At 45.5% G+C, this 12,079-nt stretch overlaps 1 protein-coding gene across 1 annotated transcript in view; it reads right to left on the bottom strand.

Moving 5' to 3' along the window:
* ANKH (ANKH inorganic pyrophosphate transport regulator) overlaps positions 1-9,207 on the bottom strand; it is a 168,726-nt gene extending 159,519 nt beyond the window's left edge. The window contains exon 1 of the mRNA XM_027980157.3: positions 8,760-9,207. Coding sequence (XP_027835958.1) covers positions 8,760-8,855 — 96 coding nt within the window. The 5' untranslated portion in view covers positions 8,856-9,207. The remainder of the gene's footprint in view (positions 1-8,759) is intronic.
* Between the last annotated feature and the right edge of the window lie 2,872 nt (positions 9,208-12,079).

Below are 12,079 nucleotides of genomic sequence, written 5' to 3'. Positions count from 1 at the left end.
GCCATCCACCCAGCCCCTCACCCACCCCAAGGTTGGGGACAGAGATGTGGACTCATTTTGGTAAGAGGACTGTCCGTTCATACTGACAAACTCATCTACAGGAAAACAACCTTGCAACAGCACCAGGCGTCAGTCTCATGGAAAGTCTCGCCAATCTTGTGACGTCAAAACCCCATGGAAAATGTAAAAGCTGGCTAGACCCTGTGAGCTGTAACTCAGACCAGTATAAATGAAGCTGGTCCATCTGCCCTTGGGACCATACGGCATTTCCTGGACCAAATGTACACGCTCATTATCTAGTGGAATAAATACCACCTTTTCCCTGACAAATAAGTAAGTTATTTCCCTCCCCAAGATGGACTTGGAAAACATTTTTGGCATGGAGAAGCAACTATACAGAACCAGAAAGTTGTGATGCAGAAATTGTCAGCTGACTTGAGATAATTGCAGCCTTGGTCATTATAAGCTCATTTGTTCTCAGCATTATGAGTAGTACTTGGTTGTTGGCATTGCAGCTGAATGACCCCAAAACCATGGAAACAGCAAAAATAAAACAGAGGGACTTGCTTGATGGTCCAGTGGTTAAACTCCGATCTTCCAGTGAAAGGGACATAGGTTTGATCCCTGGTTAGGGAACTAAGGGGTTTTCCAGGTGGTGCAAGTGGTAAAGAACCCACCCGCCAAAGCAGAAGACACATGAGATGTGGGTTTGATCCCCAGGTCAGGAGGATCTCTTGGAGCATGCAATCTACTCCACTATTCTTGCCCAGAAAATTCCATGGACAGAGGAGCCTGGCGGGCTACATGGGGTTGCAAAGAGTTGGACACAAATCACGGACAGATACATGCAGGAAATTAAGATCCATATGCCACAAGGCATGACCAAAAACATGTATTAAAAAACAAAACGAAACAAAACACAGGAACAAAACCTCGGGTTTATGTGGCTTGATATGAAGTCCACTAATTCCCCTTCCTGTGACTTCTATTCTCATCTCTATGGTGGTTTACTCGCTAAGTCGTGTCCGACTCTTGTAGCCGGCCAGGCTCCTCTGTCCATGGGATTCTCATCTCTACAGATGAGTGGTATCCACTTTGGGGACAGGAGAGTTTAGAGAGAAGGAGGCAGGGGAGACAAGCCGTGAGAACTACCTCTTCACGGCTTACTATTTCATCGCCAAGACCACACACTCACTGTGTGCTACTTAGAGAGCTGAATACCTTGCTTCACGTTATCACAAACTGCAGTGTACAATGAGGCATCTTGCTCTGTGATGCTCTGACTGCAAAAGTGTTTCCTGTATGTTTTCTCAACTGATGTGACCTGATTTAAGAGCAGGGCCTGTGTCAAATGCTTCCCTTATTCAAATGTCACCTACCTGACAGGGACTCTAGAATCTCTTTAGAAGAGAAACAAAATTAGGCCAGGGCAGGAGGGCTAGTGTTACAAAGTATATATATATATATATATATATATATTTCCCCCCCCGCCCAAGGGAGGCCTCCAAAATTATATAGTCTTCATTTTTTTTTCATGGACTTCTAATGGATTTTAGTTTCTGGGGTCCAGGGTAGATCCAAAGCAGAAAATGAAAAAGCAAGTATTCAACATGTATTTGCTATTTTCATTCATTATTATCTTATTATTTTTATTTTATCAGTCAGTGCCAAACTCGTTAAGTATTTTGAATATCACTTGTCAGTGGATATCTTGTCAGCTGATTGCCTTGCACCACATTCACAAGCCACCAGAAAGATGTTCTTTGTGCTTTGCACACAGTATTTAATATGGTAGAAAAACGTGCAATATAGCTTTCCAGCAATAACAATCTCATTGAAAAGAAAGAAAACCAGCGATCTGCATTTTAAGGGATAAGCTTCAATTATCAAGAAAATGCACTCACAGAGAGGTAGCTCATATCCAGAAAATGCAGCATTGTGGCATCCCCTCATCGACTAATTAAGTCACAGGTGCTAAAAAAAATTACCGAATTGATTTTTTTAAATGCAGACATGACCCAAGTCACTCTGGTATAAGTTTAATGAGTTTATTCTGACTTACACAGGACCTTAAAGGATGACTTTCCACATATGACCTCTTGCCTCTCATCCTAACATAATCTACCCCATTGCCCCAGATCAGACAAGGGAGAGCAAAAAGACATGGAAATCAGTTACTGGCCACAAATATGAAACTGGGCTTGTCACATCAAAAAAGTGAAATGGTACCATAAATATTATTATTATTATTTATTATCTATTACTATTATTATTTGGTATACTTTTAAAACTGCTTTTAAAGAATTTGATGTATTACTAGAAAAAGACTTAGATATTGTCTTGACGCATGAAGTATTAGATTACCTTCTGAAGGAAGAAGTGTTCTGACAAAGTAGTAGTTAGGTTGCTCATCAAACCACCCCAATAAATAAATGAGTAAAGAAAAGAACCACAAGATTATATCTTTGAGGTTCTAGAAATAATCTACTTACCTAAGTGCAATGAAAGCGAGGTACTTTAAATGCAAATACATCAGTATATCTAAAGGAAACTGGGAAAACAGTGGAGAAGTAACTGTCAATTGAACTAAGGAGGGCCACAGTGTCCTTGACTAAATACAGACTGCCAGTGACCTCATTTTCTATGTATGAATGAGAAACTGAAATAGGCATCAACTTATGCCAGGCATAAAGCCCAAGGCAATCAGAGAAAACACATTATCTACCTATTACACAAAGATGTCCACTAAGTTTACATTGGAAAAAGCAAACAAAAAAAACCTCAACATTTAAACAATAGGAGAATATACAGCAAAGGAAATTATGCATATTCACACAATAACAAATTTATGCTGCAATTTCAAACCACAGTTAAATACTTTAAGTGACAAGGGGAAAATACCTGTGAGTTCTGTGAAACATACATACATACATATATGTATATATATCTTAATTATGTAAAAAAAAAAAAGGCAGGAGATATCTAAAATATTATAGGGGTTTTTCTTCACAGTAGCATAAGAGGTAATTTACATTTTCCCCCATTTTTAAAAATACGTAACCAAACTTTGGGGGCTTCCCAGGTGGCACAGTGGTAAAGAATCCACCTACCAATGCAGGAAATGCAAGAGTTTGGTTCAGTCCTTGGGTCAGGAAGATCATCTGGAGAAAGAAATGGCAACCCATTACAGTATTCTTCCCTGGAAAATCCCATGGACAGAGGAGCCTGGTGGGCTAGAGTCCATGGGTTTGCAAAGAGTGGAACCTGGCTGAGCCCACAAGCAAACCAAACTTTAAATGGCATATGTTACTTTACTAATTCAAAAACATAAATGCTGTTTTGAGAGTTAGTCCAAGAGTACAGAATAGACTGAAGGAGGAAAAACGTCTCTCACCTACAGTTACTTAGAAACTCATTCTGGGATCTCCTTTTCTGTCAGTACTTTGGAAAATGAAACAAGCAATGGACACTTTTGTTATTACTGAGGGCAAGCTCTGCCCGGGGAGCTCTTCCATCACTTAGTGACCTTGGATGAAGTGGCCAGTACCATGTACAACATTCACTTAAAAACACTCCCATACCTCCTGGAGACCTTTTTAAAACTGGGGTGGGCTGGAGCTCATTTCTCTACTAGTAGACAAGGGGAATATTTATTAAGCTACTTTTCTGGGGCTTCTCTCTCTCTTTCCACCCCCCGCCCCCCCCCATTTTGTCATGTTAGTCATTTGAAACCCGATTACAAACATGGAAACCGAACTAAAGGTTTCACAAGTAAGAAAGAGGGCTGGGGAAACGTGAAACATTCCTGTCACACATCTTACTCTAGTCATTAACAATTCATATGCAAAACTCTTTGCTCACAGATAACTTGGGTCTTTCCTGTGCCATACTGGACCCAACCAAACTGACTGATTCACTCAGGGTTATCTGAAATAACCTGCAGTAACAAGTAATCACTTGGGTGTCAAACTGCCTGGCACGGAGCAGAACATGTTTCTTCCTCAGTGAGAACAACGTCATCTTTTTTCTCTTTCAAATCTCCCCAGCAAAGCCGTCCTTAACATTTTAAGTGTCCTGGCACGTGCGTGTGCTAAGTCACTTCGGTCACGTCTTTGCAACGTCATGGACTGTAGCCCTCCAGGTTCTTCTGTCCATGGGATTTTCCAGGCAAGAATACAGGAGTGAGTGGCGTACCCTCCTCCAGGGGCTCTTCCCCACCCAGGAATCAAACCCGTGTCTCTTAGGTCTCTAGCATTAGCAGGAGGGTTCTTTACCAATAGTGCCACCTTTAAGTGTCAATAGATACCCTAAAAAATAAATTACTGATTTAGTCTACATAATTTGGTGAACTGGGCTTTTAAGGAATTCAGGGACTTTGTATCAACTTTGATTTTAAACAGAAATTATAGCCCTCTGAATACGGTGACATCAAATGGACATTTGCAGATACTTCTGAAGAAATACATCATTCAAAACTTCTCTCTGCATCTTCCATCTTTCCTTAGCAATCTGTATTGCTCAGATGATAAAGACTAAGTGATTTCTACACAATTTGGGGCAATATCACTTGTTTCTTCCCTTTTCCCCTCACTTTTAACCAAAGGCTATACCAACCTCGTCAAAGTAAGACACGGCATTGATTTAATTAATGATCTAGATAATTGGGCCCTTCTTATGTGACCCTCTTGGTCACAATCTCCCTTTCCTGAAAGACCTTGTTATGACCATCCTACATCTGTTGAGTCTTTTAAAATTCAAAATATGACAGCTTAGATTACATCTAAACCAAGGCTGGGACTTAGAAAATTCAGAAGTTGCTTCTAAATTTCTAAGAAAACTCCTGGGGTGGCTCTCAGTGCATAAGCAGAGACCAGAATGGCTAAGGGCCAGGGAGATGTGGTTTGAACCCTGACTCTGCCCTGCACTGTCTGTGTGAACTTATGCCTTAACACGCCTAGGCCTCTTATTCTTTCCCCATATATAACATGTGCTGAGATGTTACAAATACAAACGAAGTGCTCGATGAATGGAAGCAATGAATCCTTTTGATTCTTAATCTGTAAAAATAGAGATTAAATGATAATTTCACATATAGTACAATTTTCATAAAGCATTCGACACACCTAAAGGGTTCTCCAAACATTATTCTAGTTTCTGCAATAAGGGATGTGTTCTTTTTTTTTTCTTTCTTCTTCTTCCTTTTGGTGCACTGCAGGGCATGTGGGATCTTAGTTCCCTGACTAGGGGTCAAACCCTTGCTCCCTGCATTGTAATCTCAGAGTCTTAACCACTGGACCATCAGGGAAGTCCATTTTTTTCTGTGATGCCTATGCTTAATATTAAAAAGCAGGTCATTCTATTCCATATAGCTTTTTTTTTTTTTCCCCTAGTGTAGAATTCAACACGTGCCCCGACCTCCAAATTACTGCCACCATCAAAACAGAAAAGTGTGATGAAAGATCTTGTTAGAATAAATATTCCATAATATTCGGGTTTCTTCCTTGGCTGACCTTAACATTTCAGGGAAAGCTATACAAAACAGATAATGTTCCTGGAAAACCATCAGGAGGCCCTGGATGGACTGTCACAGGCTTTTTCGCAGCGCCCTCCCCCCAGCACTAACAGCTCTGAGATGACTGTGATAACTTCACATGGTCACATGGGCAGCTTATTCGAATTTCAGTGGAACTGTGCGTATAGCTGGATTTTCATTTTAAAAGTTCTGTCCACATTTTCTACAGAAACCACAAACAAAGATGTTTACGAGCAGAAAAACCTTCACCTAAGAAACATTTTAAATGATTTCAGTATCCTTTCGTTCTTGAGACTTCAAAGTGAGTGAGATGCTTTATTTTTTAATTTTGGGTTTCTTCATCCTCTCGAAAGCTTGGGAACCAGGGGCTGTTCTGACCTTTGGACACCCATGTCACCTGCCTACTTGAGGATTAGTTAATTACTGAAATGTGAATCATTGTTTGCCCAGAGCAAGGTGTAACACACCTGCCTGCTTGGGAAGAAGGTAGAAACCTACATATGTCCATCTGTCTAGAGAACTAGATAAGACTCCGTGTCAAGAGCTGCATACTTTCAGAAGTCTAAAGTAGACTCATATTTGCATATAATAGGATCATTTTTCCTCTTCTTTATTGTGCCTCAAAGCAGCTGGACTAAAATGTTCTTTTATTCACAACCCACCTAAGACACGGTCACTCTTTAGCTCACGCTGTTATTCTTCCCCTTCAGTTTTACAGTAAGAAAAAGTCAGTTTTGTTCTTTGCACCCTACCCTGTTTTGTCAAATTATCATCTGAGGCCGGAAGGCAAAGCAAGGTTTTGGAAACATATCAATTTCTTCCCTCCATCTCTCTAGGTGTAACACACCTGCCTGCTTGGGAAGAAGGTAGAAACCTACATATGTCCATCTGTCTAGAGAACTAGATAAGACTCCGTGTCAAGAGCTGCATACTTTCAGAAGTCTAAAGTAGACTCATATTTGCATATAATAGGATCATTTTTCCTCTTCTTTATTGTGCCTCAAAGCAGCTGGACTAAAATGTTCTTTTATTCACAACCCACCTAAGACACGGTCACTCTTTAGCTCACGCTGTTATTCTTCCCCTTCAGTTTTACAGTAAGAAAAAGTCAGTTTTGTTCTTTGCACCCTACCCTGTTTTGTCAAATTATCATCTGAGGCCGGAAGGCAAAGCAAGGTTTTGGAAACATATCAATTTCTTCCCTCCATCTCTCTACCCTCAACTCTGTAAACTATCTCCACCACCAGGCAGCCTGTAACCTCATAAATACACTGGCACTTAAGGGATAAGGGCCTCAAAAAAAAAACAAAACACTTGTTGATAAAACTTGCTTCTGTGAAACAAGATGACTCTTTCAGCACTTTGCTTATGTCACCTACAGGGAGGAGCTTAGCGTCTCAAGGATGAGTTTCAATTAGACCCACCAGGATAGACCGCTTGTATGGCTTCTTTTATGTCTAGCCTCCCTTTTATGATTTCAGGGAGAATCCTTTCTTTACACTAAAATAAAATTCTTAGTTATATCACCTTGCATTAAATCAAGGCAAATATGAGGCAACACTGTGGTATGTTTCAGGCGGTTTAATTATGGCAAAGAATACTCATTTCTCCCAGTTATCCCTATAACACACACATAGACACACACACACACACACACACACACACACACACACACACACACAGGCACTAGAGTGCAGGAAGAAGGGATCAGTTGAGCAACCTCAGAGCCTTTAGGGCAGCTCCGAGAAGATAAGAAAATAGTAAAAGGTTAAGGTGAACACATTGAACTTAACTTACCTAAAATGTGCAATGTAATAAGTTCAGGCCTAAAATCCTTTCCAGATTTTAGAGGAAATGCCCAAAGTCACCACTTAATTATGCAAGAAGGGGAGGGGAGGGGGAAAGGTGGAGCCCTTGGGGACCCTAGCGAGGTGCTGGCAGAGCAAAGTGGCAGCAGAAAAGACATAATATTTCATCAAAAGAACTAGGCTGGCTTCCTAGCTAGACAGAGGTCTCCAGAGGCTTTGCTACATTGTGAACACTTGTCCGCAATAAAATTTCAAGTAAAAAAGTAGCTTTTAAGGTGGGCTAAGCATTCGGTAGCTAAACAGTTGCATTCAGTCAAAAGTTCTGAGCGCAGAGAGACAAAGGCAAGCAGATACTCACCAAAAGGAGTCAAATGTATCCCCTTTTGAAAAACTATTTGTTTTAATTTTTTTTTTTAACTAAAGGTGCATCTAAAGTGATGATTTTTCTATACAAACATCCTTTCAAGTCTCTTGACTTAAAGGAAAAGAAATATGATAGGACAATGGCAGGTGCTGCTCAGTCACTCCCCGGGCTATTCGGACACCTGCCCATCAAGGTGACAGGTGCTGCCCCCTCCCCCCAACACTCTTCCCAGCCGTAAAATGCAACCGCATCCCGCAGGAGGCCTGCGAAAACGGTCCCCACCGGCGGAGTGGGGAGTGCCAAGCACCAAAGCCCCGCTGCTGGAGTCTGCAGCGCTCGATTTGCAATGACGCCACATGGAGAGAAATGGGGGAAAACAAGAAAAAGAAACAAGGATGAGAAGGCAACAAACAAAAATGTGCGCCCCTTCTTTCAAGAAGGGGGGAAAAAAAAAGAAACCCCAAACTAGAGATGGCCAGTGGCTGGCTTATCAGAACACATCTGGGACACCTCTAATCCATACATGAGCTTAAAAAAAAAAAAAAAAAAAGTAGTAGTACCTGGGAAATCAACTTGAACACATTCTAATGCAAAATTCCCCCCATCATCACCATCACCACAAACTCGGGATAAATAAAACCGCCGGCACTCAAGCTATTAGAAACTACATTTTACTCACAAACCAGAGGTTTACATAATCACAAATTACATAATACTCCTTCCTCGCACGAAAAACCTTTCTATAGGTGAAGCTCCAAGCCCTCCAGCTTTTTCACGTTTTCCAGGGAGAGCTGGAAAAGTCTGCTGAATAATTGGGGGGGAGGCGGAGGAGGAATGGAATGCCAGAAAGTCATCTTTGACAAGCTGTCAACCCCACGAAATGTTCTAGGATTTTAAAAAGAGTCTCGTGGAGCAGGTGACTCGCCTCTGTCCCCATCCACTAAATGCCCGGGCATCTGAGGCCAAGGCAGAGAGGGAGCAAGGAGCTGGGCGCGGGGCGCAGTGTGGGGCGTCGCTGTCCGGTGGGGGGAGGGTGGTGGTGACCGGGGCTTACCTGCTCCCCGAAGTCGATGGCTATGTTGGTGATACCCAGGGGCACCAGGAACCGGATCAGGGGCCAGTAGTGCGTGAGCGCCGGGAATTTCACCATAGTCCCCGCCGTGGGCTGACCCCACACACATCTGCCGCCGCGAGGGGACTGTGCCGGGAGGCGCGGGCCGGGCGGGGGCGCGGGAGGACGCGGAGGCCGGGTCCGGAGGGGCCTCGGGGCGGCGGCGGCTCCTCCTCGCGGCTGCGGCGCCCTCTCTCCAAGCGCGGCTGCTCTAGCAGGAGATCCTCAAGCTCAAGTCCATCCCTGCTGCCCTCCCACACAACAAAGATCTGCCGGGAAAAAAAAGAGGAGGGACAGCAGCAGCAGCAGCGGCGGCGGCGGCGGCGGCGGCGGCGGCGGCGGGAGGCTCTGCTGACAGCGGCTCCATTATAAGCGCTGTGGGCCCGGAAATAAATAACCGCGCGCACGAGGCGCCGCCGCCGCCGCCGCCGCGCGGAGGAAATCAGGGGCGGGCGCGGAGGCGCGGACTCGGCCCGCGGCCCCGGGGGCTGGGGGCGGGCGGCGAACTGGGGAAGGGGCCGGGCCGGGCCGGGGCGGGCCGGGCGGGCCGGGCGGGCGGCGCCCTCCTTCCCGGCGCCGCCGTCTGCGCTCCGCTCAGCCGCGGGGGGCGCTGCGCACGCACGGGCCGCGGGGCCGCCGCCTCCGCCGCCCGGGACGCGCCGTGCCCGGGACGCGCCGAGGGGGCGGCGGCGCGGGGCTGCGGGGGAAGCGGGCTGGGGGCGTCGGGCGAGCGCGCGGCCTGCACCCGAGGGCGCCGCCCGGGGGACGCCTGAGGAGGAGAGCGCACCCAGCGATCTGGAGGCTCCGGCGCCGCCCCGGCTCCCTGGCCGGGCCCTGACGCCCGAGCCCCGCGGGGCCGGGGGTGCTGGGCTCCCCGCGCTGTCCCGGGAAAAGCCGGAACGTGTGGGAAATGGGCGGCTGGAGCGCGGATGCTCGGGAAGGGATGGGGCGCGCAGGGGCCGGGAGGGAGCCGGTTTGGGAGGACCCCACCTCCCACAGCGGGCGCCCCGCCAGTCCCATCCCCGGGTGGCAGCCTAGAGTGGAGCGGGGACCTGCTTGGGGCCCACCAGGACAGCTGGGGGCCCGGGAGAGATGGAGGCTTCGCTCTGGGCGGGCGGGAGACACCCAGAAAACGAGCATCTCTCTCTCAGAGTGTCCAGGGGCAACGGGGACCCGCATCCCGGGGCGTGGGCGGGGAGGGCGTGGAATGCGCGCAGGGCCGCGGGCATCGTGCCCAAAGGCGCCCAGGCTGGGCGCGCCGGCTTTTGGGGGGCCCAGGCTGGTTCCCAGCCGACTTTGCCAACTGTGAGCTGAGGTTCCTCTGCAGACGTCACGGTTGTAAACAACAAAGCAAAACTCGAAAAGTGTGTCTCTTTTTCATATAGAAGGAGAAGGAAAGAAAAATCTGTTTTATGACACTTGCCCCAGTGATTTCGGGATAAGTAAGAGCTGTGCTGAATGTTTTACCTAAAAATTCAAAACTGTGTGCCAGGCAGCAGACGCCGGCATCCAGCATGGCTCTCTGCACTGGCGCGCTGTGACCGGAGAGCCCAGGCCCTCATGAAGGGAGATGGTGCGTGGAAATCACTGTGCCTTAAAGGAGGACACAGAAGGCCTCGTGTGCACGTCTAGATTCATAGGCGTGTAACCTGTGTGCTCGCAAAGGCCCTGCACTTGGAGCTGTACCCTGTTAAATGCTCTGCCTCCGGAAATTCGTAATTTTTGAATGAGGGGTTGGTATGTCTGCATGTATTTCAGCCTGTGTTTCTCATATTGTTTTGCACTCCCGCCCCTACACCCAGGCACAAGCCTGTTACCTCCCATTTAGGGTTGTTAAGCTTGCGTTCATAGTAAGCTTGCCATCTCCACCTCCTGGGTTCAGATATTTCACAATTATTTGAAAATATTAGATGTTTTCCTTACTTCCATGAAATATTTCCATTTTCTTTTCTTTTTTTTCAATTTTAAAAGACCTTTTAAAATTCCAAGCAGAACAAGGCCTTGAGAAATAGGAAGCTCATTCACCTTGCAGCTCTGATGTAACATCATATTACATGCCCTATAATTAAAATTAAAATTCTGGTAATTATTTGTTGTGTTATATATGTCAAATAGTATTATTTAAGAGATTTTCCAGCAAAACAGGAAGTTCTTGTGTACAAGACTCTCTTCAATAGGAAGTTCCTCAAAGGTATGTTTTACTGTCGTGGGATCTTGTTTTAAGTGGATCAAAAGAGCCTATTATTTAAAGGATATTCAGGGAAGGAGTTTTTTTCTTAAGCAAATATTACCTCACGGTTTATCCATTCTGTCGACTAGCAATTTTACTTAAAGCAGTCTATTACACCGACCTTTGTCTAGAATCCAGGGTTGATAAGGTTCTCAATCAATCCTCAGCAAGTTCAATTTGCCTTGGTTGGTCCCTGGACAAGGACCAACCACATGGCTGTTGCTGCTGCAAACACACAGCTTTGGTCTTAGGAAGGAACAGTGAGAAAGTTCCAGTGAATCAATGACAGGTCATCATCCTTGTTTGAGTATTCTAAGTGTGCTTTTTTTTTTTTTTAAAGTAAATGATTTAATTGTGTCATCTGGCTTTCCATTTCAGTCACACTATGACAATGTGAAATTGAATGGAACTGTTACTTTTGTTTTTTCTGTCAAAGATTCAAAATCAGATTTCATAGGGAGTTTTTGGCCTTTCTCTCTCTGTCTTCCTTTTTTTAACCTAGCAGTAGTTTGAAAGCATAACTCCAGAATACTGGTGATAGTAATGAATAGGAAGTTTTTCTAAACTACTCAGAAGCCAAGAAGAGGTCACAAAATCATTTGAATTAGATTCAGAGTATTACTTTTCAGAGGGTACAGCTTTACTTTCAATGTATAAAGTTTTTAGTTTAGAGTTGATTGCTTTTGGCTAATGATCATTACTAGATGCTGCTGCTGCTGCTGCTGCTGCTGCTGCTGCTGCTGCTGCTGCTGCTGCTGCTAAGTGGCTTCAGTCGTTTTTGACTCTGTGCAACCCCATAGAGGGCAGCCCACCAGGCTCCCCCGTCCCTGGGATTCTCCAGGCAAGAACACTGGAGTGGGTTCCCATTTCCTTCTGCAGTGCGTGAAAGTGAAAATTGAAAGTGAAGTTGCCCAGTCGCATCTGATTCTTAGCGACCCGGTACTGCAGCCTACCAGGCTCCTCTGTTCATGGGATTTTTCTAGGCAAGAGTACTGGAGTGGGGTGCCATTGCCTTCTACCAGATGCTAACAGG

Source organism: Ovis aries, chromosome 16 (genome assembly GCF_016772045.2).
Source record: "Ovis aries strain OAR_USU_Benz2616 breed Rambouillet chromosome 16, ARS-UI_Ramb_v3.0, whole genome shotgun sequence".
In the NCBI taxonomy this organism is placed as follows: domain Eukaryota; kingdom Metazoa; phylum Chordata; class Mammalia; order Artiodactyla; family Bovidae; genus Ovis; species Ovis aries.
The sequence above is the reverse complement of the archived record's forward strand: the minus strand, read 5'-3'. Positions and strand labels throughout refer to the sequence as shown.